We start from the raw sequence: 25,597 nt of genomic DNA, 5'->3' as shown, positions 1-25,597 counted from the left end.
CGTGTTTGACTGATGCTGTGTTTTTGGATTAATTTTTCTTACCTATTTAACCTTTCGTCTTGAATAAATTGGTTTGATTCCATATAATTTGTACAAGCTTTTTAGTTATTAGTTATTACTTATTACATATTATAGTAGGTATAGGTCCAAGATACCTATTTATTTATCAATCCATCTTAAACAGTGCGTGTTTAGAATTTTTTTTGTTTAACAACACCTCAAGCACATTGTTATCGTGGTGTGTATTATGATTTTATAAAAACGCGCTAAATTTAATAGATCAATAGAGTCGCGTCATGCGTATATACTTACACAATATATAATATATATATCCCCATCAGTGTGTCGAACAGTCGAAAAATCCCGCTAACGTATAAGAAGTATAGTAAAAAAAAAGGAACACTTTCTTGTCCTCTCACTTTCTGGCCCTACTACTGTGATCCTCCCACTGGCTCTACATGTCTCGTCTAATCGGTATGTTTGTGTGTGTCGGTTGCGGTGAACACGGCAGAGAACAAGTTGAGGGCGTCGCGCCAGTGATCACGCCGAGTCGCACGCGCTCAGATCGTCGGTCCCGCGTGGATGTCTCTAAGCAATAATTACGTGATTTTCGAAATCAAAAATAGTTGAATAGATAACACGTATACGTATATGATATACGACATAACGAGTATCAATATTTGGTAGTGTTTTTTTTTTATATTTTTAAATTTTTAAATTTGTTTAATTGTTATTTTCGGTTACGAAATTATGGAGGAAATATTGTTTAAATTTAACGTCAGTGATTTGGTCTGTACTTAACGGATATCCCTACACCTGGATTTCCATTTTGGATCAAAGTGGTCAAATGACGTTAACTTCATGAAAGGTTGGTAAAGTTTGCATACTATATTTCATGCTGTGCATTATTTGAAGTATGTAGTTACTGCAATCTTTATAATAATATTACCTTTAATCGATTTAAGGATGAATTAGTTCAGCTATTTTTACAATTTTTGAAATTTTTTAATATAAATATGTGTTTGAGCTGGATATACGTTTTTTTGTTTTTGACCGGTTTTTCGTAAAATTTTCGTTGTCATGGACCATGGTTACTTATTAACAAAAACGTATTTATGATTCATATAGGTTTTCTTAGTAGAGAAAAATATCGAGTAGAGACCTATGTTTTTTCAACTGGTAGTTATTCTAGGTATTATGTTTTGTGTATTTTTTAGAAGTGCCTATTAAAAATCAATAAATACCTCGTTTTTACGATTTATTAATGAGTATAAATATCGATATGGTCGAAATGTTTCAAATATATACCTAGGCTTTTAAATTAAATTGATAGGTAGTAAAAATTACTTTATTAAAAATGATTTATAGTTGAGGTTTAATAAAGCAAATCAAGTCCTTTATTAACTACATATCGTCGTGTAAAATAATTAGTACAGTAATATTATAATCCAACATAAACATGATTAAATGTATTAATTTATAACAAATTTAGGCACATAGGTACTTGGTTATTATGACCGATTTCTATGTCTTTAATTCGTGTTTTGATTACAATTGACTAATTTTTACGACTTATATTTGAGTTATTCGCGTGTTTCAGTTTTTACATTCTAATATTATATTTAACATAAAAATGCAGCTTTATGTTTTATCTCATTGAAAAAAAAACATGTATTAAGATTTTTAATCTTATCATTTTCAGAGCGTTACGTCCTACGCATATACATATGATTGAACTAATTAAATATATTAACCAAGTAGTTGGGTGTCAAGTGTCAACCATAATGCTAATATTAATAGCTATTAAGTAACATATTACCTTAAACTATTTATCATTATACTCGTGCAATAAACCCACTAAGCACTAACATTACAATTTGTTTAAAATAAAAGAAGTACATATTTTTCATGAATTATGGATGAATAAGCAGTATATATATACATATATAACACATATATGTGTGTGTTGTCCGAACTAGAATGTTAAATGAAATCATATTTAACTACTTATTATTTATATACATTAACCGCTAGAAAAATTGATTTTATTCAGTAGGTATACGCAGTATAAAATTGTATAAAATCAACAATTGAAGTATGATTTCTAATTTTAAACAATATTCTTTTTATATTTTGTACCTTTGAGTTATAATTTATTGTATATTTTTATAATAATAATAGTACTAAACTATACTTGTTGAAGTATTATACTATACCTATACTATACGAAATGATCTATATTTCCCTACATTTTTTTTTTCATCGAGGGATAGCAGTTATTGAAACAATAACCGGAAGTATAAACGATGTTTACACCCCGATGTTACATAAAACATAGAGAAATCATAATAATTTAAATATTTTACATTTGTGTATTTTCTAAAACCTCCAGTAATATTATAATTAAAAGCTATATAAAGGTATATATTAATAATGATGATCTATAATCTAAAGATTACCGCGCGTCTGAAATATAATTGCCATGGGAATACGAATATTACGTTGTATTTTAATTGGCGGGCTTTTACTTTTGTGAAAATTATTTTTAAAAACGCATTCAGCTAGTATTTATACGCCTATCATGTGTACCTATCTTCTATATCTTTCATCCGAGATTTATCTTAGTTGCATGTACAAGTTTAAGTAAACCTGAGTACCTATTGAAGTAAATTTAAATCTGATTATACCAATAAAATAGATTAGATCTTTGGCTGCTCGTCTTATTTGTAATTTCTATATAATATACATTTCAACTAGAGATTAGTCGTCTGCACTAATAGTGTTTACTTGAATTTATTATAATAGATACAAATCTACACTGTGTACAATAGTAACAAATAACAATAATATTGACATATTATGCATTTATATTTCGATTTTCGACAGTGTACTATAATACGTAAATTAGAAACCCAATGGCCATTAGCCACATACAAGTTAGAGAAGACAAAATTCAATTGAATCACTAAGGATTTTGAGTTATTGGAGAAAAAATAATCAAAATAATAAAGATCGTGGTGTAGGTACACCACAGAGTTGTAGGAGATTAAATTTCTTTCAATCCATTGAGATTATAATGTACTTGAGGTAACAAACTATGTAATTCGATTTTTGTTGGTACATTAGATACTTGTTTTCAACTATTAACTTATTGATATAACATTGAAGGATTTATTTTAGAGATGTTACTAAGCGAATTTTTATAATACACATAATATTTTTTTTTTACATAATACAATTATGTTATCGTATGCTAATTGAAATAATAATAATATTGAGTAGTACTAAAATAGTTTAAGAATCATGTATTTAATTTAAAAGATTATATTATAACACACTGCACACAATATAATTTTAAAGTGGTTATTAAAATAATTAAAGGATCCTCAGTATGTATATTGTAAATGATATTAAGTTGAATATCTTTCTACTTTATTGCAGACAAATTTTTATAATCACTTATTCACTTATGATAATTCATTGTACAAAGGTTATAATCGAATGTAATACAATTTTATGTTTGTTTACTCAGCTCAAATATGCATGTTATTCTATACGTACCTATATAATAAAAACGGAAATAAATCAGTTAAAAGTCGTTAATACGTCTTAATTTATATCGTATAGGTACGTGTTACCTGCAAAGTGCCGCTGCAGTACAGTGAATTATATATGTGTTATGCATAATTCTTATATATTATGAAAACTTTCGTCCTATAGTATTTACGCGATGATGATTAAAGTTCGTCTGATTATACGTGAGGTATAAATCTTTATAAATATAAATAAATAAACAGTATCTATAAGACATATCGCACACAATATATCGATGTGAATACTGTGCACATTCCTGATTAATGAAGTTTATCGAAAGAAAGCGAATCTATTACCGGTCGTTGCATCATATTATAATATAAATATTAACATTAATGTCAACATTTATCACGCGTTTAAGACTTAAACGTATGTACGTCATACAGGTACGAGTCTTATATATTATATTACATAGTACCCAATTATTGCGTTTTACCACATCAAAACACAATTAATGTGCTTAATATGTTTAATAATAATGTTCTTTTTGTCTTACCCTGTATATATATAATCAGGGTGATTTTAAAGAGGATAGGTGTCCACCGGTGGAGGTCCAACATCCAAAATTATCCATATAACGGTAATTTACCAGGGTGGCCAATCTTAATCTGGCCAGAAAATTTCACATTTTACCTAATAAGGAAAGAGATGAAACTAAATCGTGTTTTTTTTTCGAAGAAGTTTTACAAGAAATAACTTAAATCTATATTTCTGTTAAACAGACTTTGCAAAACAAAAACTATATAGGTGGCACGTTCATTTTTTTTTCCGTACAGGGCAGGGGTCGGGAACCTGCAGCTCTTTAATATGCAACCTGCGGCTCTTTGGAAAATGCATCAATATATCGAGATCCGTAAAATATTAATTATAATTTATACCTGCGTTATTATAGTGATAATATTTCGGAATTTCTTAAAAACGATTTTCAGGTCAAAAATCTCACTAATATTAAGTAGATACCTACGTTTTTGTGTGTGTTATTGTATTTAATTAAATAATATTATATTTGTATGAACAATAATAATAATAATAATAATAATGAATTAATGAAATAAAGTTTTTCTATATTTTCTACATTTAAGACTTATCATTATGTTTTTAATGCCTACCAATTTTTCAATGAAATAATAATATTATCTTTATTCTAATATTCTATAATATATTTTCTATACTAACAACAACTAAAAAAAAAGGTTGTTCAAACCTGTGCGGCTCCCTGAACATCGTGGTTTAGTAATTTTTCGAAAAAATGGCTCTTTCTTACGAAAAAATATGTTCCCGACCTCTGGTTTAGGGGCAGCTCAACTCTGTCGCCAAAGGGTGGTAAAAGTCTAAATATACATGCAAGAATGTGTTCAATGAGTCTGTTGCGTACGTATGTGTGTGTGCTGCATAATAATATTGTAATAAAATCGAGAATGGAAATTCAGCAACCGTCGCGGATTTCCATAAGATACGCGTGAGTATTGGTACATTATATACCGAAGTATTATAACCATACACGTCTGCAACACGTGTAGGTATTATAGGCGTATGACTATACGGTCTCGACGGCGGTGTGTCGGTTACTTACCTATGCCTATTATAATATAACTCTTCGCAGAAGAGTGACAGACAGGAGGAAGGCGAACGGACAGCGCCTTCCGGATTCCCCGCAGGAGCCGTTGACCTTTCGGCCGACTATATATACATTATTATGCATTATTGAGTTACAATCAATCACTATATATACTTGTGTACTGGCGTCGATACCTGTAGACGGACGCCGCTGTGACCGGAGATAGATAGTAAAAATTGTATTTAATAATATACTAATTATTTTTATTATTATTATTGAAATCAATGGGTATTGCGCCGAGCGCCCGGGCATAAATCGTAATTTATCATCGTTTGTATCGACGACAGCGATGAGCCTCTCTTCTTCGGGCCGAATGTTTAGCGTGTATTATTATAAAACAACATTTAGGTGGATATTGTTGACCCGAAATCTGAATTATAATAATAATTATACTTATTAGTTATTAGGGTTAAGCAGTACTCCAGTATTTCCCAAAATGTATAGATGCCTACCTCAGTACTTGGTATCTGCAGCACTCGGTACCTGCAGCTGTTATTATTTTGATTTTTTAAGTTCGAATCGTTTGAAAAAATAGGAATTGAATTGTTTTAAGCTAAGTCACGAAAACTATTATTAACACTTTGTCACTATACCTAAACATATTAGTGGGTAAATAATGTGTTTAAAAAAAAAAAAACATTATGTTAACTGTTTATATAGTGGTATAAACGGAAGTAAAATAATAATTAATAATATAATTATCATCATTCCTCAAATCCGTTATAAGTACATCGTGATGATTTCGTTTTCGTTTATTTTGATCTCATTTGAATTTATTATCGATCTATCAAGTGTGTATGGACATGATGGTTGTATCCGTGTTGTTATAGATATTTGTTTTCTATATTATTATGCGTAGGACGTTCTCAAACTTGCAGCTTATAACAATATTTGAATATAATGACGACGACGTATATTTTAATTATCATGATTATTGAAATATTATGTGACGCGTGGGATGACGTGAGGTCGACGATCTGATAATTGATAAATAATATGTTCTATTGTAATATGAATGCATATTATTGTATATTGTTATTAGAAAATAAAAACAGTACCCAATACTTAAATGAATAAATTTTTGATAAATTATAATACTTATTTCAATCAATTTTACGGTACACAAATAAATTAATATCAATCAAAAATAATTATGAAACTGTATGGAATTTTATTTTTCTATCGTTTTAAAAATCAGCATCATACACTTTGTACATATTAATATTACAAACGCCGTAGAAAATGGAAATTATTTAATAGATGTAATAGTTTAATTACTAATTACTGATTACTAATATGCATACAATTAAATTACTTCAAAGATGAATCAATACAAACACAATACAACAATAGTCAATAGTTAAGATGTATTACATACACAATATACATACACGTAGGTATAATACTATAAATACAGTTATGGTGCAGTAAGTCAATGTAAGTACATATTTTAAATTTTCTAAGTGTGACCTTATTAATATTTAATTATATTTTATCTTTTGATAAAACGTATAACTATATACATTATATTATTATGATCGAATCAGCATAATATATATCGTTTTATCATATCAAGACCAGTTAAAGTTTTTAATTGTTTATTTAACATAACTTTGGATTTTGTCTTTCAAGGATTCATTTCTTTAATTTATAAAATGTTAAAATTAATGTTTTTATTTTTAATATATTCACAATAACAGACTTGTTAGAATTTAATATAATTGTTGTTTGAATATTATATTTTTTATATAGGTAGTTAGAAGTGTTAGGTAGTTGGTAGTTGTACACTAAAAACACATCAATATTCTTGACATAATATGTCTAACATTTTGTGCAGCACAGTGGCGAATTTAGAAGTTTTCAAATGCTCGAGGGAGATCCTATTTTATTTAACAGCCCCTAGCACCTAGTAAAGAATATTGAAGTACCTATTTCCGTTGATTTTTCACTACCTTAAATTTGTGTCCATAAAACTTGGCACAAGAGTAGAAAATTTCGATTATCCCATATTCTCATTTTAACCGTCCAAACGAATTGTGTGCAATATATTAAACATAAGTTTACGCAGATCCATCATAAATTATTTGAAAGTGATTTTGAGCTATTTAAAACACCTTGTGTACAAATTAAAAATTATATAAACGATGTTTTCAAGGACATCTCGTAGCCTTTCTTTTATAAATATTTATTAATATAAAAATAGTAAAAGCAATTTCAATCAATTGAAAATACGACGAGTTCCATTCGCAATCGGTTCAATCCAACAAAGCAGTTGTATAAAGGCGTATATATTAAGATAAATATTTTAGAACTTTCTTAAATACTCAATGTATATTGCAATTTATAATACTGATATGCTACATAGGTGTACAGTATACAACCAGTTCGTTATTTGCAGGCTGTGTATAAGACGGTTCTCTGCTCCCCAAAGAAATATATTTAAAACGTTAAATGTTTTAAATTATATCATCAATACGATAATACGGTGATCCGTAGTCTGTGAAAATTTCAATGAAAATACTGATTTAAATTTTTAAGGATTCAACATACATCAGAATGTAATGCGACAACAATGTTTTTATTTTTTTTGAAAATTGTGTTACTCAATTAGAGGGAGATATTGCTACATGATGCCCTCGAAAATGTATTTTCTTAAATTTTTATAATAGGAGTTTTATCACAACAATCGTTTCCTAATAATTTATAGTTTATACGACTGATGTGCGTAAACTAGTTTTTGGCGTCTATTACGTGTATGAAAAACAAAACTTGATGTGGCACTCTGTAACAATATATTATTTTATCCGTGGACATAAAACTAATAGTAATAATAATAAATATGTATATAGTGTATAATCATTTTTGGCAGCTCCGTCTCTGCCCAGAATCATTTTTCGTAGGTAAAAATCTATTATTGTGTATCGAATCTAATTTGAAAGTGTCCTATAATAAAGTACATTTGAAGCCTACTATACAGCAAAATGATTTTCCGATTTTTTTTTAAATTATGTATTTTATTGTACAGCGTGTAGCTTAAAATTAAAATCTATTTGTATTTAACTTGTTATATTTTATTCAATTTCTCAGATAAGTTCTACTATCGTTTTCAAATATACATATATTTTGCGAGTTGATAACTAATCATATTTGTATATTAAATATTATGTAATTGAAGAAGAGTAAAATTAACTTCAATAAAAAAAGGTATTAAGCTATTATATAGTAAGTGTGGCACATTTTTAATATCTTAAACAAACCAAAATAATTTGACATTGTTACATAATCATTCTGATTTGGTATAATTATTTTATAAAAATATTTTATTGGTGTACATTGTACATGATATAATAATTAATGAAATATGACCGAAGAGAAAACGTGATGATATTATGTTTATGTTATAAAATTAATGATAGGGCAAATAGAAATTATGACGGGTAGAATAAATCTAATGGTTTCATAACAGTATCAATATAGTTCAACAAATTGTATAACTACGGACAATTATTTCTATTCGTAGAATTTAGTAGAACGATTAAATAATTTACTGAAACATCCTTACCTATTATATCTACATTTTTCAAAAATTATCGTTTTTGATTCATAACACACACACACACACACACACATTTATATACAAATACGTTTTTAGAAACGAAAATTGATTATATAGAAACATCGAGTGACAAAACATAGTTCCTCATTATATAAGTCTTACGTTATTAATTGGATCAGGTATAGCTTACGACTCGTAGATTTTTTTAGTAAAGTTTCTTATTCTATAAAAAACTGAAAAACATAATTATACTTATTATTAACGATTACAAAAAATTGATTAATAAATTTGCATAAGTGCATTAGCATATCGTGAGCTTAATAAAATTAAACGATCTTAACCCAAATGAAATACTTTTTCAAGTTATGACACAGAGTATGTTATGTTAATTTAAGTTAACTTATTAGATTAGACGCGTTTTTATTTTATACACACAAATTAATTACACAATAATGTACCACCAATTTTTAATAACTACTATACCTGTAGGTACCTATGTTTTTCAAGTATTTATTCGTTATATAACATTGTAAATTTGTAAATAAAATATGTATCTATACACGGATATCTATTCAAGTACCTAGCCACCTAGGTAAAATATTATACTTATATCGTAATTCGTTATAGTATTATACATAGCAATAATGGTCAATGTTCTCGTTGAAAAACTGTTGATAATAGCCGTAAAATTAGGATTTTTGGTACACATATCAATGTGTATTCAAATATCCGATTTTATTTCTATAATAATAACAAAGCGTATATGACATAGTTGGAGTAAGTATAACATAACATAATCCTTTGGATTTCATACAGTGTGCTGCAAGTCTCTAGACTGGTCTTATTAAAATCAGATTCAAACTGATTTAATAGAAATATACTATATAGTATAGCCAGTATAGGTATTTAAAATTTTTGCCATACCATATGCAAATGCAGTTGTACCGATAATAAAGTAACTTAAAACTACTGTGATTGCAACCAGTGTATAGACCTGCAGCAGAGTGGCTATGACCGATACTCTAGCATTTTATTCTTAACTGATTATTCGTGGCCAAACCTACACCGCAGTTTTAAACGAATTATGCCTACCTATTTTTTTTTAATGTTGCTAAAGTAATACTTAGATATAACAGCTGAAAGTCACTAATTATTAATCAATGATTAGAAATCTAAGATGATTATAGTTAAGTTTTTATATGATTGCAAATTATGTAATACAATTCATCACACTCAAACTTTGTTCGGTTTTTTAATATTTTGTCCATCCGAGTGACTATATGCAAATATAGGTAATACGATTTTTCAAATTCGTCTACAAATTTTGTCTTTTAAACATATCAAAATAATGACCACAAGATGAGTATCAGTTTGCTTGTATCAAAACGAACTGTATGATTTCACAATGCGCCTAAGCGGGCTTAATCGATTTTTAATTTGATTCGAATAATACGCCTCATCGCTTATTATAGTGTTTGGTCTTTGTCGATCAAGAAAATCCCCATCAAAACATTGAGAAAAATACAATAATTACTATAAACACTGCCAGACCTGAACTTATAGTAAGTTCGTTACAACTTTACAAAGTTTTTATTAAATATTTTTCAGAATATAATAGGTTTCGATTTCGACTATGTACTGCTGCTATTTCATATACTACTGGACGACTCCGTGTCTGGCTGCGGTATCATGCATATGATAATATAATCATCGCTGTACCTATATTTTATAAACGAATCTAATTGTATTCGCGAATTCACAGCCGTCTGCATATTATAAGTACCTACCTGTACAGCATATGATATTATACTATAAGTACCTACCTGCGGTACATACAATATTATACGGAGTCGTCGTTCTTTTTCTCGCACAAAGTGATCGTATCGTATATAATATTATAATAACAACAATCTTGGCCACCTGCGTGTTCGGCACGTTACGCACGCGTATACCGCCCGCGTGTACCTTTTACCGCTGTGCAGACGACGAATAATAATTATTATGACATTAAGATATATATTTTTTCATAATAAGGGCTTAGACGAGTCTTCTGCCGGAGCGGCGTGGACCCGGCGGAGATCCGTGCACGTTGTGCCCGCGCCGGAGTCATGACAGGTCGATACATATAATTAGGATTCTCCGCGAAAACCTGTCCATAAATCATCAACGTGACGATTCGCAGCGAAAACTTTCTTCTGCCGGGTTCGGTACACCGAATGGGTCACGACCGATCCGGCCGTCTGCGGCGTGTGTAATACAGCATAAATATAATATATATACATGTATAATGTATAATGATATATATACAAGTATAATATAATGCCGTGTCGGGTCGTCGAAAAATATTTTAAAATCCGTGGCGGATCCTCGAGCCCCGGGGGTGGTGATAAACCGAGGCCGTGGTATCAAGTGGGAATGTGGGTCAAGTTCGAAATCGAGCTATAAGCGAGTATATGAACGAATAATTCTACAACGAATCGGGGAGAGGGGAGGGGAGACGATTAAGGGTGATTTGTATAGAATATACATTAGTACGCCACCGATGTATAATGAGCGAGTGACGCTAGATCATCTATATATTATGATATGTATAATATGTATTCGTCACCGGGGCCGAAACCGAAATATAACATAATTTTCTGCTTCGTCACGATATCATAGCTGCAGCAGTATTATAGGTACATTTGAACGTAAATAATTATCATCACGTATCGATTTATATAATTTCGCATAACTGAGGGTCACACATAGGCAGTGGCGGCGGCGTTCAATGATCGTCAAGGACGCGACGTCTCGCGTACATACTTGCTGCAGTAAGTATATATATCGTCCGATGAAAATCTGCGGACGCATTTCTGTACCGTGTAATATAATAAGATATACGCGTAGCAATGTTAAGTCATGTATATACGTACGTATATAATCATGTACCTATGTATTCGATAACCTAACGATTTGAGACACTTCGCATTCCAGGCGGCAGCAGTCGATATTATAACAGCACTACACAACGGAGTGTGTATAATAATATTATTACTGCTGTACTCGCGTACATTATATCTACAGGTAGTTGCGACGACGCCTGTTGATTGCATCCGTATTAAAATATGTCTACATTATAACTCAGCCGAGGACTTAATACCTTTAGCTGAGACCGTGGGCACGACGAACAAATGTCGACGATTTGGATTTCTCAACTCGGGCGTCGAGTTCACTAACAACAACAACAACAACAACAATCATAACAATACCTAGTAATAATAATAATAGTTTATAGTATTAATTCGTCCACACAATAATATTATTGTACATAATATAATAAATTAAGCACGATGATACGGACTACGCGTAATAACGCGTTATAGTTGTATGAAAATTGTATACATATATATACTGCTTACAATCTTCTATATCTGCAGCAGTTAATCGAATCTCATAGATTTAATAACCGTACATGCGTACTTATATATAATTGCCTACTGCTTATAAACAGTCGTTCCGGTAATGTCTAGATATTATAATGGACCGTTATGTAATTTTCGTTTAGCGCGTAACGTGGAGACTTAAACGATCGGGTGTTTCACTGAGTGTCAAGAGAGCCGCTCTTATAAAACGTCGCCGTCGTAATGTTGTAGGTATATTATAAAATGTTATCGGGATATTATAAGAAACGAACCGATATTCATAAATCAAAAAATTCTATGTAGGGTGCGTGTTCTTCTCCAATCTCCTTATTTTGCTGAGACTGTATTGAGTCCCAATGTTTCATCTGTAATCTCCCTCACTACCTATACCTATATTATCTTGGCGTTTCGTGTTCGGTCTCCAAACAGCTGCGTTTGTGAAAACACTTATTTTTATTATTATAATAGTTTAAGGTTTTGCTTTTTTAACGATATTATACATTTTTAATTTCATCATATTCTGAAGCAGAATTTAAATATAAATTAAAATAGCATATTGAACGAGTAGTTATAATTAGTTTAGTAGGTATCCGTATTTAAATAAATTAATATAGTATTTATAAAATTTTATGAACCAATAGTGATGGAGTGGCAGAGCGGTATACTTATAATAATATTCTAGCTATTTTTGAATATACAATTATAAATGTACAATATCGTAATATGTCATTAGAAAAAGTAAAACATTAAAAATAATAAATAGAAAAATAAATTTTTCTTAAAAATGTTATTTTTAGAGACTTCAAATCATGTGAAAAAAATAATTCCAAAAAGTAATACTTTTCGAGAAAATTTAAATTAAATTAAATATTATTTATACTTATTTACACAGTTGTACATGGGTAGTTGGTAAAATTTAATTTGTACTATACTGTAGGTAGTTATAGTACATAGTATTATTTTATTTTTCACTAATGTTTGAGTCTGTAATGATTTTTCTTAATAAAATTAACCGCACGGAAAACGTGATAAAATTATATGTGTACAATTTAATAAATTTCCCCGAAGTTGTCAACCACGTTATTTTCACTGTTATTTTCCGATTCTCCTCGGTTCGTAAGTAAACGAATAACGAAGAAGAGAACAAAGTGAGTAGCATATAGAAAACGGATAGAAGCGGCGTGCATGCGCGCGTGAGAGAGAAAAAAAATGTCTGCAACAATTTCAAACAGATCAATCAAAAGCAAAATATTAAATAAAGATCATTTATAGGTTTTTATTGTTGTGCGCTACGGACGTAACCGACACGCATTGACAACTCAATCCCGTCACCGCACATATATACACATCCCGTTATATATTGTATTATATCTATTCACAGTTACGCAACGAAATAATATTATATATTGTGCGTATGACCATTTATAATAATCGGATAATAATTTATTGTTCCAGGGACATCCGGACGACGACACCGAGCCCAATGAGATCACAATGTTGCTGATATTTCTACTGGCAGGTGAGTGCGACGGGGTGGTACCCATCATGGATTTCTGTAGATAATTCACACGACACACACACACACACACACACACACACAACTTCAGTATAAGCTATGTACGCGTACCTGTATAGATGTAAAAATGCATATTATACACTGCAGCTCACATCATGCACACGCGGCCGTCGATACGACATATTAATAAATCAGTGTACAAAAATATGAAACAATTCACTATTAGAAAACTCGCAACCGAGTCACGTACTGATGGGGGAAAATGAGAATGGAAAGAAAAAAAAATGGACAAAAAAATCCATTTATATTTTATACGTTTTCAACAACTCTCTCGGTTGTTTTATGTTATGTATAGTAAAAATATTCTTCGTTGTCATTGTATTATATTATTAAATTGTCTTTTATTATATTATACATACGCGAGTCTGCTCTTTGCAACATTATCGTGTCGGCGAAGGATATGACAAAATTCCTCAAATTTCTAGTATTATTTTTAAATTTTATTTTTCAAAGTCCATGTACGAGTATATTATTATATAGTAACTGTCACTTTAAAACCGTAAAACCGCTAAAATAATTTTATAATAACAAATATTACAGGTAGTATATACGAGTACGATATGGTTTTTAACGTTGACTAATTTAATGAATTATTGAAAGAAAAATTAAAACACTTTTAGACGCAACAAATGTCATTGACATTTTGACAAACCATGATTGATCTCTTACCAATTATCATAAATATCATTCTGAAAATAGTAGATTTTCTGTATAATACTTATATAGGTAGTGAGACTTGTTTTAACTAAAGCCTGTTTAGCGGAGTTCACAATCTAAATTTACATAGAATGATGTAACTGCATAGTGCATATAATATAGATTACATTATCGCACTCCAATAATGTCCTTGGAAGGTCGTCAAGAATCGTTTCAATCGTTGAAAATATGTACAGTTAAAACACCTAATGTTTATTTAAATATTTTTAATCTTTATTAAAGGTTAAACGAGAATTTAACAAACATTGTAATATAGTGAGACACACTACCACACTGGCACAAACCAAATATTTAGTGTTTACTAATACTAAATATTATTGCGATGGTTAGGAAGGTATTAGTTAGGTACACATTTTATGTGTTACAAGTTTTAATGAAATTAGAATCAATAATAATTATATAATACATACACATTATAATATGTATTAAGTACCTACTATTAATTAAACACTATAATATAAAGGTAAAACCAACTTGATACATTTCAATTAGTTCAAGTGTTTGAATAAATAACATATATTGTAATGACGACCGAATAAAATAGGCCCGTCAGCCTGGAATCCCAAAATTAAAATTTCGAAGTCAAACCATATACTTGTAGTAATTTGTAACCACAAAATCAGAATTTGTTACCTAAATCTTAACCCCAATATTTGCTTTCTTTCTCGGGTGCTGGGTGGTTGACGAACCTGAATAAAATGCATTTTGGTATAAAAAAATAAACATGTGACCAATTTATTTGCAATGGCTTATTTAGTGATAAAAAGGTGTTATTCATAATAGCCTATAAATTATAATAACTAGATACTGCAGCATATTTTACAAGTACGTCTTATTTATATATTTCATGAAACATATGTCATAAAAAAATAATACTAAGAATTGAGAAGATATTTGGATTAATTGGTTACTTTAAACTGGTTGAAAAACACGGTAATGTATATAGGTACACTGCACTACACACATTTATGATCTGAGTGTTTAATATTTGTTATTTTTTCACTTTGTGAGTCTGTATCCTATCCTAATTTTTTTTTTTAGTTTACTTTTCTCAAATTTTTATGTAAATTAATAATCTATTATTGTTGTTATTTAAACATTCGTACGTAGGCACAGTAAATTACACTATGCCGTATAATTGTTTAATTATTGTTCAAATTTTTACTTTTATAAGTTCCTATGTAATCTAACAGTGTTATCGGTTATTATATAATCATATAGGTTTTAAATTATTTTCGGTAAAATAAATTTCTCACACTTTATTAAAATGTGAATTGTATAATGTCTTTCTAAAACATGTTTTTATCGTGTTTTCATCTTGCTGTCCCAAAAAATCGTACGATTGTATTCGAAATTCGATAAGGATATATTATAATAATCGATTGAATTACAACGTACCTAAAACACGAATGTAACCGAAAAATAGGTGATTAAAAATTCATAATTTTTGCATATCTTGTTTAAATTCATATGTATACCTATATAATGGAGTGGCTACTAAAATAGATATATATTGATACCTGTACAGATATGTACAAATAATCGGGATGAAATAATATGTTACCTGGTATCCGGTATACATATACATATATATATATATATATATATATATGTACTTCACCCGCCGCAGAATCATGCAAAGTCTGGCGCAATCTCTTCGTGTGGTACAAACGCGATTTCATCATATGGTCGCGTATAAACAGCAACATAACATAATATTATACGCAGCATAATATAATATAACTTAACGTTTTCTAACGATTTTTCCACGAGTTTTGAAACCGAAGTAGCAATTTAATACCCCAAGGTTTGAAAGGGTTAGAATATTTTTATTGTGCACATGCGATATCGGTTTTGCTTTACGCGATTTGACTTCTGTTCTTGCCGTTGTATATGTTTCTTAAACTCGCGTGCACCGCGTTTGATCGTTTATGGGCAGGCAGGAATCGCCCAGATCCGCTTACATAAAAATATAGTATCGAAGAAAGAGAGAAAAATCGAATAAAAGAAGTCAGCGCCAAACCGGTTGTTCGGTGGCGTGCGAATTTCGTGGAGGTACGCGAAACGCAAAATAAAAAAATGCCATGAAAACCTTGTGCGAGTATATAATACGCGTATATAGTGTTTTTAATATCTAACGATTCTTTGGCACGTGAACGAGAATCAAAAAACAAAACCAAAAAAAATCAAACGTGTTGATCTTGAGATCTCCCGGACACCCGTCCATTGTTCTGTCGCGAGATAATATTGTTTTAGGTTGCATCCTGATCCTAATAGTGTTATTGAATTATATAGATAATTGTGAAATTGTGAATATTACACGTTTTCTAAGCCCAAAAGGTATTTTCGAATGAGGAATATGATTTCCGGTGCAGTCAATGATCCGTATTTTACTTTACTTTTGGCATACCTACCGACCTATAATTATTATGTTATATTATAGTTGTGTGATGGTCAGGCATTAGGCATATTGTAGGCATTCGGGAGTTTTTCAGAAACATATTATTTATATATGACGATAATAAACACAAAATATCGGTTATTCAATGTCCAGTATTTTGAATGTCTTGCGTTTAACCTGTTTGAAAAATTGACCGGACACCTAAAATGAGTTTAATACTTTAATGAATAAATTATACTTATTTCCGGGACGTTATGTTTTCTAAATTCTGAGAATGAAGCTGTAAAGAACCGTTTAGTAAAGAGATTTTTATTCCACAAATATGAATAATTTTCAATTTTCAATATTTTATTAAATACACTTTTAAAATTATTCACAATTCTGTGTTTTTACTTTTTATTAAAACGAACTTTTAAGGGTAACGAAAGCGCTCAACAAGTTTCACCTAATTCTTTTCTAGATTTGTGGTAAAACACGAGAAATAAGCTTCAGCCTGCAAGTCATTCTTTTAAATTTCCCTATACTTACCTGGTAAAATATTGCAAACACTGCGTAAACATTTAATAAGTAAAAGCTTATTGTCGAGTAAACATTTGTTGTGAACATACCTATGTCATTTTGGTTTTCATCTGCACTTTTCAAATTCGCAATAGTTTATCACAAGCTTCAAGTGTACATAATATATAGAATTCACAGCCGATACACCTCGCACTAATACACCCCCGGTCTTGTAGCCCACTCGAAAGTCAAAATTAGTACCACATTCGTTCAATTTAAATTTCCGCGCTTATAACAAGCAACACGGCGAGTACGTGCATAGTGATAAATAGTCACTCACATTATTTATGTATTTTGGAATTAAAATAAATACTTGTACGTCGACAGACGCATGGACTCATTACAAATAGGTAGATTATTACGGTACGGTATTAGAATAATTATTATTACTGCAGGCGTGATGCAATTCGCGGCGTCTATGTTTATAAAGGTAAAGTATATGTTTAGACTATAAAGAGATTTGATGATTTTTTATTTACCATAAATCATACAGCTTTCACAAACCAATCAACATACTAAATACTATTTCATTCGACGAAATTATATTTTTATTTAATGTTTTTAGGTTAGGTTAAATATGCAAACATTTAATTTATTAGAGACATCCGATAGGTATGGAGATGAGCTATATCTCTTAAATCATTTAATACGTTTTCGTTTTCTGCAACAAACTACATTATACATATATATATATATATGCCATTTTGTCTCTGTAAATGATTTAATGAACCGTGTCGGCTAGATGTATAGAATTACGTCACAACGCAATAAATTGGGACTTTCGGGTTCAAAAATCACAATAAATTTAAAAACTGATATCCGCATGCATTCTAAGGATTCACCCAACCTACCTATGTGTAATGATGATACATAAACGTCTGCACGGTCGTCGTTTTGTAAGGTTAGGTTGTAAGAACGATTAAAAACACGTCATATTAACGACGCTGCGATTTCTAATTATATTATATTTTTGAAATGTCCATCTGCTATATGCCCTATGCCTACATACAACACTATACATATTTATATATATATATACCTGTATTGCAGCTATATCGAAACAAACTAGCGAGACGTTAAAAAACATTACGCCCACCGTACTCGCTTTGCAGAAGTTTTCGACGTTTAGACTTTCATCCGAGCCCCGGGCTCATCCGTTCATCATACGCGCCAATTCAATTAGATCCACTCGTACCTCTCGTACCAGCCTCGTCCATTCACAATTGTATTACAAATGTTATAATTATGTTTTAATGCGAACACGCCTGAACGTAAGTCGTAATCGCGTTCTCGAGCTCCCCACACACACTGCACACCCGGGTACATATAAATGAGTATACAAACATACATTAACATACCTTATCGCGCATATATATATATATGTGTGTGTGTATTATAATAATCTTCTAACAAATGATAATTATTATTATTGTCATGATTATGATGATATATACACGCTGCGAACAGGTAGCAGCAATAATGTGTGCAGGTCTGTATATAAATACGGCCTTACGCAGCCTCCGGATGTTTGATAGAATAATACGCCGACGATTAAAAACATAATGACGTAGGTACCCATATATTATAATGTGCATCATCAAAAACGTTAAAGCAGCGTGTCAAGCTTTTCAGATCTTGTTATTTATGTTTATTTATATGTGATACAAATGTAATTTACTACTCAATATAATGGAATGATATGATAGTATCGTAAGGCTCTCTATACAATGTCACTGTAAAATTATTTATTGTTCAATTACTTCGATCAAAATTATGTATATCGAGTAAATATTTAACTAAATATCATGTCCATGTTTTAATTGATGAAGTGTTTATGAGTAATATTTAGTCAAAAATGTAAAAAATGTGTTTTCTAAATATTATAATACCAGTATATAAATTTAACGAAAAATACTCATTGTTTTTTCTACATAATCTTACGTCGTAAAGAAAGAATATTTTTCTAACAAGTATGTATTTTTTACTATTTTTTTTATCGTCATCACTTTTTAATACTCTTACTTTTATTAATGACAACATACATTTTGAATTCCATAAACTAAAGCAAAATATATTTTAGAGTACTTCAACATTTAAAATAAAAAATTTTGGACGATTAGTTTATGAATATCTAGTGTTTTGATTAGTGAAATGGAGAGCCACATTGATACCCCTCAAAATGTTGGTTCACTACTCCATCATCATAACTTTAACCACAGAATAGGTGATAATCACCTGTTCTGTGTTGTAACTTTAACTTATAACTAAAATAACTATAACTTGTCCAAAATTTGTTTTTAACGGATTGAAATCCTCTATATAATATTCTAGTCCTGAATATGAAATTAAAAATGATATATGTTGTCATCCAAAAGAGTGAAAACTCAAAAAAATAATACCTAATTATAAAAATAGTAAAAAAATATATTGTTTAATAATGACTTAAAAATGTAAATGAAATATTTTCAGAAACGTTAGTATTTTTTGAAATAAAGAGTACCTTACGTTAAATGGATAACCCCGAATTAGAGATTATATTATTATAAATATTAAATGTGTTATATCTGTTAAATATATATATATTATATGGACTGATATAATGTAGTAACTTTATATTTACGATTTTTGTAGCATTGATGAGATATCACCTGCTGCAGTTGATTAATTATTTCACCCTACTTACAATGGCCTACGAGAAGTAATTTTTAACTTGTTTTTTTTTTTTGGTAAATTTATACTCCATAAAATTCGTATTAAAAACAAATCATCTCTAACGACTCGTAAGGTCAAAATAAAATTCTGGACATTGTCCGTATTTTGGCCATGGTCATTAGCTTTCATCAATTTACACGCCCAATTAATACGAACACGCCACGGAGTATACCTGTAACCTACACGTACATTGTAAAGACGTTTTAAAAAAATAAATAAACAACGCATACGAACAAATTTCAATTAAACAGTTTCTCATTGTATACGCATGGGCAACGGCGGCGGCAAACAACAACAACAATAATAATAATAATATAATTTCGTCCAGGGTCTGCATCGCAAGTTGTGAAATTGTATTATATTATTTATAACATATTATGAAGCATTTTAAGTTACAAGCATTATAACCATTTACTACCATGTTATAGTATTATATTAATATAATATGTGAAATGATGGAGCGATAATAATATTATAGTATGATATTAAACGTTTCATAGTGCGGTCCTCACTAGAATTTTGGAAAGAGCCAAATATTAATTTTGAAAACTACTCGTGGGCCACTTTCGCTTTTTAATTAAAGATGTTAACATTGATATAATAATAATAGTCAATTTGAAAATAAAAATATTTGATTTTACAAATAATTTACATAAATCATTAGAAAAATAAATCGTTATTGTATAAAATTGTATATTTAGGTATTTATTTTGTTGACATATCGATTGCGGAACCTCTTTATTTCTTGCAACAAGATATATTGCATATACCCAATAGAACCATTAGAGTATTTTTTTTTCTATTTTTTTTCGTGTTTTAGAATGTACATATTTTAATTTTAGTGTGGGCCAAACAAAATGTGTAAATGGGTCGCGTAGTGAGTACAGCTGTTCTAGTGACTAGTATACAAAAATATTACATAGGCACAGGGTCGTAAAGGTGATTCGCCTGCAGTGATGCCCATCCATATGTTTTTCTCTAATATTTTCAAAAAATACATTTTCATATTTTCTGGTTAGTATATTGTGGTAAATGGTGATACAATCGTTATTTTTTTTAAACGAAATCTATCCTATTTTTTACTGTAAATTGTTAAAATCAGATAATTGTTTTTGATAAAATGTTGACGTTCCCAAAAGAGTAATTTCTGAGTTGTTGAATTTTATATTGGTACTAAGCATAATATTATCCTTAATAACGGTTTTTATTTAAAACATAAAAAAGATAATATTTTCTCTAGTACTTCTACTTACTATACGCTGACAATTTTGACTAATTATAAAACGTTATGAATTCATTATAGTGGTATAACTATTTCCATAATTAAACCATCATAGTTACTACACTTATACTATGGTGTACCAAAATTATTATCTTAGTAAGTAGGTACCTTTTACCTATAGTGATTAAATTGGGGACTAATCGTGTAATTAATAAACACCCACTACATCAAAGTTTTCAAACATCTGTCTCATTAACAGTAGTCAATAAAAAACGTGGTTCTCATTTGAAAAAAAAATCGTATTGACACAGCAGCTCACCGGACATCCCTCAAGTTGAGTATAAAATCTTAAGTGGGTATATAAAAATATGGCTCTTCAAAATTCTATAAATCGTAATAATTTAAACGAATTCGCATTATAAAAAAATGTGGTGATCGCGCATTCGCGCACATTATGATTCGCATCCCGCAGCACTATAAATTATAATAAAGCCTATTTTGTTCGTAAACGATACAAATTCAACAACAACCTTAACGATATATAATGTTACGTTTTACGAGCTTATGACGGTGCAGTTGTAGACGGACGAACATTTAAAGAGCGGTTGACGATTATTGCGAGTACTTCCTATTTTATACGTTGCGCGCGTGCGCTGCACTGCGACTCGTTACAATATTATTACCCATATAATAATATTCGTGTTACACTCTTCGTCAGTTCAAAACTTCAAACGAGCCGAATTTCGACGATTGTTATCGTAGTCGGGAGACACTACGCCGCCAAAGCAAATATATGATATGCACCTAATAAAAGTAATAATAATATTAAACGGACCGATTGTTAAACGTTGCGAATAATAACAGTAATAAAATAGTAATAATAATAATAATAATAATACGCTCGTCCGACGACGTCGTTTTTTACGACCGTATTGCGGCGTGAAATGTGTGAGGTCGCCCAAAGCATCAAAACGGACAGAGATCAACTTTCACCGTGGGAACTACGGCAGTTGTGATGTCGAGATGTGTTATTGCTGAAGCAGCAGTGGATAATATTCGCGAGTATACACCAATAAGATTTTTTAAGGACGCAATTTTTGATCGGTTCACTGGGCCGATGGCAGAACATTATAGCGTGTATATATTGTATTTACCTACACGCGGATACCGCTGCAGACTGCAGTCTTTATGAGCATAAATTATATTGTTGTTATATATAAATGCTCGAGCGATGATGCACCTCGAGGGTCGACTCCGAAATCCACACGACTTCGACGCGATTTTGCCTGGCAGAACGACGACGGACGATCAGCACGATCACGTGCAATTTATCGTTTCATTATTCGGCCATTTGGACCCGTGATCGCTTGACATAATATTACTGCGTATGCGGTGCCCAAATTTCCTCAAAATTCGTACCACGCTCGTCACTATATTACTATGGATTATCATATCAATAAAACATGACACTCACTTAATTTACACCTTTTTAAAAACCATCGGTATATTGATCACAAAATTTAAAATAACATAAGACAAAGCAACTATGTTAACATGCGTAAAAACTTTAAAATAAAAAATATTTAAACACTGATATTTACCTATAAGCAAATAACCATATTAAAAATAAAATGTATGTAAATTAACCTGTAGATTTAACCTAACCTAGCTGTGAGCCTTAAAACTTTTAAAAAAACATAAGACATAATATCATTGACTTACATCTTTACAATCATAGATTTAGACGTGTTCAGGGGAGCCGGCAGAGAGGGGCCAGTGGGTACTAATGCACCCACTGGGATTTTTTTTACGAACAAAAAAATCAGTGTATAATAATGTAAATATGTGACTTCCTATGTATGTGTCACATAAATTTAATTTTGCACCCACTGAGCTGATTTTCTGAGGGAGCCCCTGGACGTGTCACTTGTAGTCTCCACGTTTTTCATCGAATTTCGACGGCACGATTGTGCTCTAAATGTACTCAATATCTTTATTGTGTATCACGCACTCGCACATATAGCCCGATTAATTCGCAAAAATATTAAGTCCCGTTAGGCTTGCACTCGTTTAGAGATTAGGATTTCGACAATGCGCACAAATTGCAGGTTATGGATCCATGTTAGGCGTTAATAGCGATGTGAATAGCTTACGAATTTGGTCGTTGTATAAACATCGATTAAAAACAAACTGCCTTCTGGGCCCCGAGTTTATGTAGGCAATTATTATGCTGAATAGGTAGTCTTTGAGTCTTTCTGCCTCCAGCTTCGGCCGAATTGTACTCTGCGCGGTTCCATTGACTCAAAAGGAGTAATAATATTTTGCATTGAAGTGCTATAATTTAAAATTATGAAATACCTACGGTTTTTTATTGCTTTTTTCGTACCATTCATTACAAGAAAACTAATAAGTGTACATCATATTATTATTTTGCTGTTATGTAACAATTTAGTCATATTATCACTACTTGAACACAGACATTAATTTTAAAATACATAACATCATAATATAGACATCACTTTTTCACTCAAGTCAAAGACAATTATGGATTTTCGAGTTTTATATCAATATTACATACTATATAATATATATATTGTATGGCAGAAGAATAAATATCATATTTATTCAAACGTTTTAATATATGTGTCAGCTGTCATTAAACATCAAAGAAGCTTATACATTATCTATTATATACATGCATATATATATATATTTATATGCATAATGTATATACAATTATAATATCGATATGGAACGGCAACAACGGCCGATAAAAACGTCTCTGTATAATATAGTGGTAGTAATCTATATAAAAGTTTCTTATGAAAGTATAATTTTTTTATTCATATACATATATTATTTAGTATTATTAAAAAAAACAGTATCGATCGATAAGTCGCAGCATCAATTCAATATCTTCAGGATATCTGGCTCAAATTTACTTATAAAAAGGCGTAGGTAAGTAAATATAGTTTATATATTATTATTATATTCCGGTTTACGCCGATGTTTGAACAAACGTTACACACTGAGGATTATAATTGTTTTGACTTCCCGGAGAAAGTGATGCGGTCATTTTGTCTGTCTGCGTACGTGTACGTTTGTATATTATATATTGAAATCGCAGAATACAACCTACCTACAACTCTGGTTTCATAATAATGTAACGATGGACTCCAATTATATGGGCAATATAATATAATAGACTTTAGGTTGTGTATATACCTAATAAATGTCTATGAAAAATATAAATTGTGTTAAAATTATTTTATTTTAAATTAAAATTTACAGTTGAGAAATAATATATTTTTCTTTCATCTGCGTCGGCATCACCGATTGTTCAATATTATGTAGGTAGATACCTTTATTTTTACTTCATTAAATAAACAACTTGATGATCTAATGTGCATGATTTTTTTTGTACACGAGTCAATAATAATAATTAATACTTAATTAAAATTGCAACAGTTTTGAACGATTACATTTTCTTGCAGGTCATATATTATTATATCAAGCAAACATAATGATTAAATAAATATAGGTATAAATATTGGAACCTTCTATACCTATTACCTATATACTGCAGACAGCTGGTATCACGATATGATCCATTTAACGAGTTACGATCATTTTTTTAGTCTATTATATGTATTATGATATATTGATATTGTGCGCGTAGGCATACAATTTAAAAACTATAACTTTTATTTTTTATTGATCAAATAATACATTATATCTATAGTTTAATTTGATCGTATTTTAACAAGCCAGACGATTTTATGATATAGCACCTACTCAATAAGATAATCACAATTTAGAGAGAGAAAAAATAACCGTTTAATCTTATTTGAAATAATTATTTGTCATCGCCATACATTTATAGTGACATATAAAATATTAATAAGTGAGCAAATATTCGGACCGGACGTGCTGTGTATGTATATAACATAGTAAATACGGGGTTTTCTATAGATTTGCGTCCTACGTAATTGATAAATTATGCATAATATTACTTTATCGCCCCATTTGAGATTATTATATAATACATTTATTGTTAAACGTGTAAAAAAAACCTAAAATTTGTCTGCAATATTACCTACTTAATTTGGATCCACTATACAGAGCCAGCACACTTATTATCACGATTCAAAACGTTAGTGGGTGGGTAGTATAATATATTATATATAATGTGCCTCTATGATACCTGCAATACCGAAGCGGTGATAAAATTCATCGACG

General features: G+C 30.3%; 1 protein-coding gene across 1 annotated transcript in view; it reads left to right on the top strand.

The window, feature by feature from the left end:
* Nucleotides 1-499: 499 nt before the first annotated feature.
* Nucleotides 500-25,597, top strand: part of LOC111033872 (basic-leucine zipper transcription factor A-like) — a 55,798-nt gene continuing 30,700 nt past the window's right edge. Inside the window, exons 1-2 of the mRNA XM_022314807.1 lie at nt 500-868; nt 13,628-13,691. Coding sequence (XP_022170499.1) covers nt 13,667-13,691 — 25 coding nt within the window. The 5' untranslated portion in view covers nt 500-868; nt 13,628-13,666. The remainder of the gene's footprint in view (nt 869-13,627; nt 13,692-25,597) is intronic.

Source organism: Myzus persicae, unplaced genomic scaffold (genome assembly GCF_001856785.1).
Source record: "Myzus persicae strain clone G006 unplaced genomic scaffold, MPER_G0061.0, whole genome shotgun sequence".
NCBI lineage: Eukaryota > Metazoa > Arthropoda > Insecta > Hemiptera > Aphididae > Myzus > Myzus persicae.
Note: the sequence above shows the minus strand (reverse complement) of the source record. Positions and strands in the feature narration are given on the sequence as shown.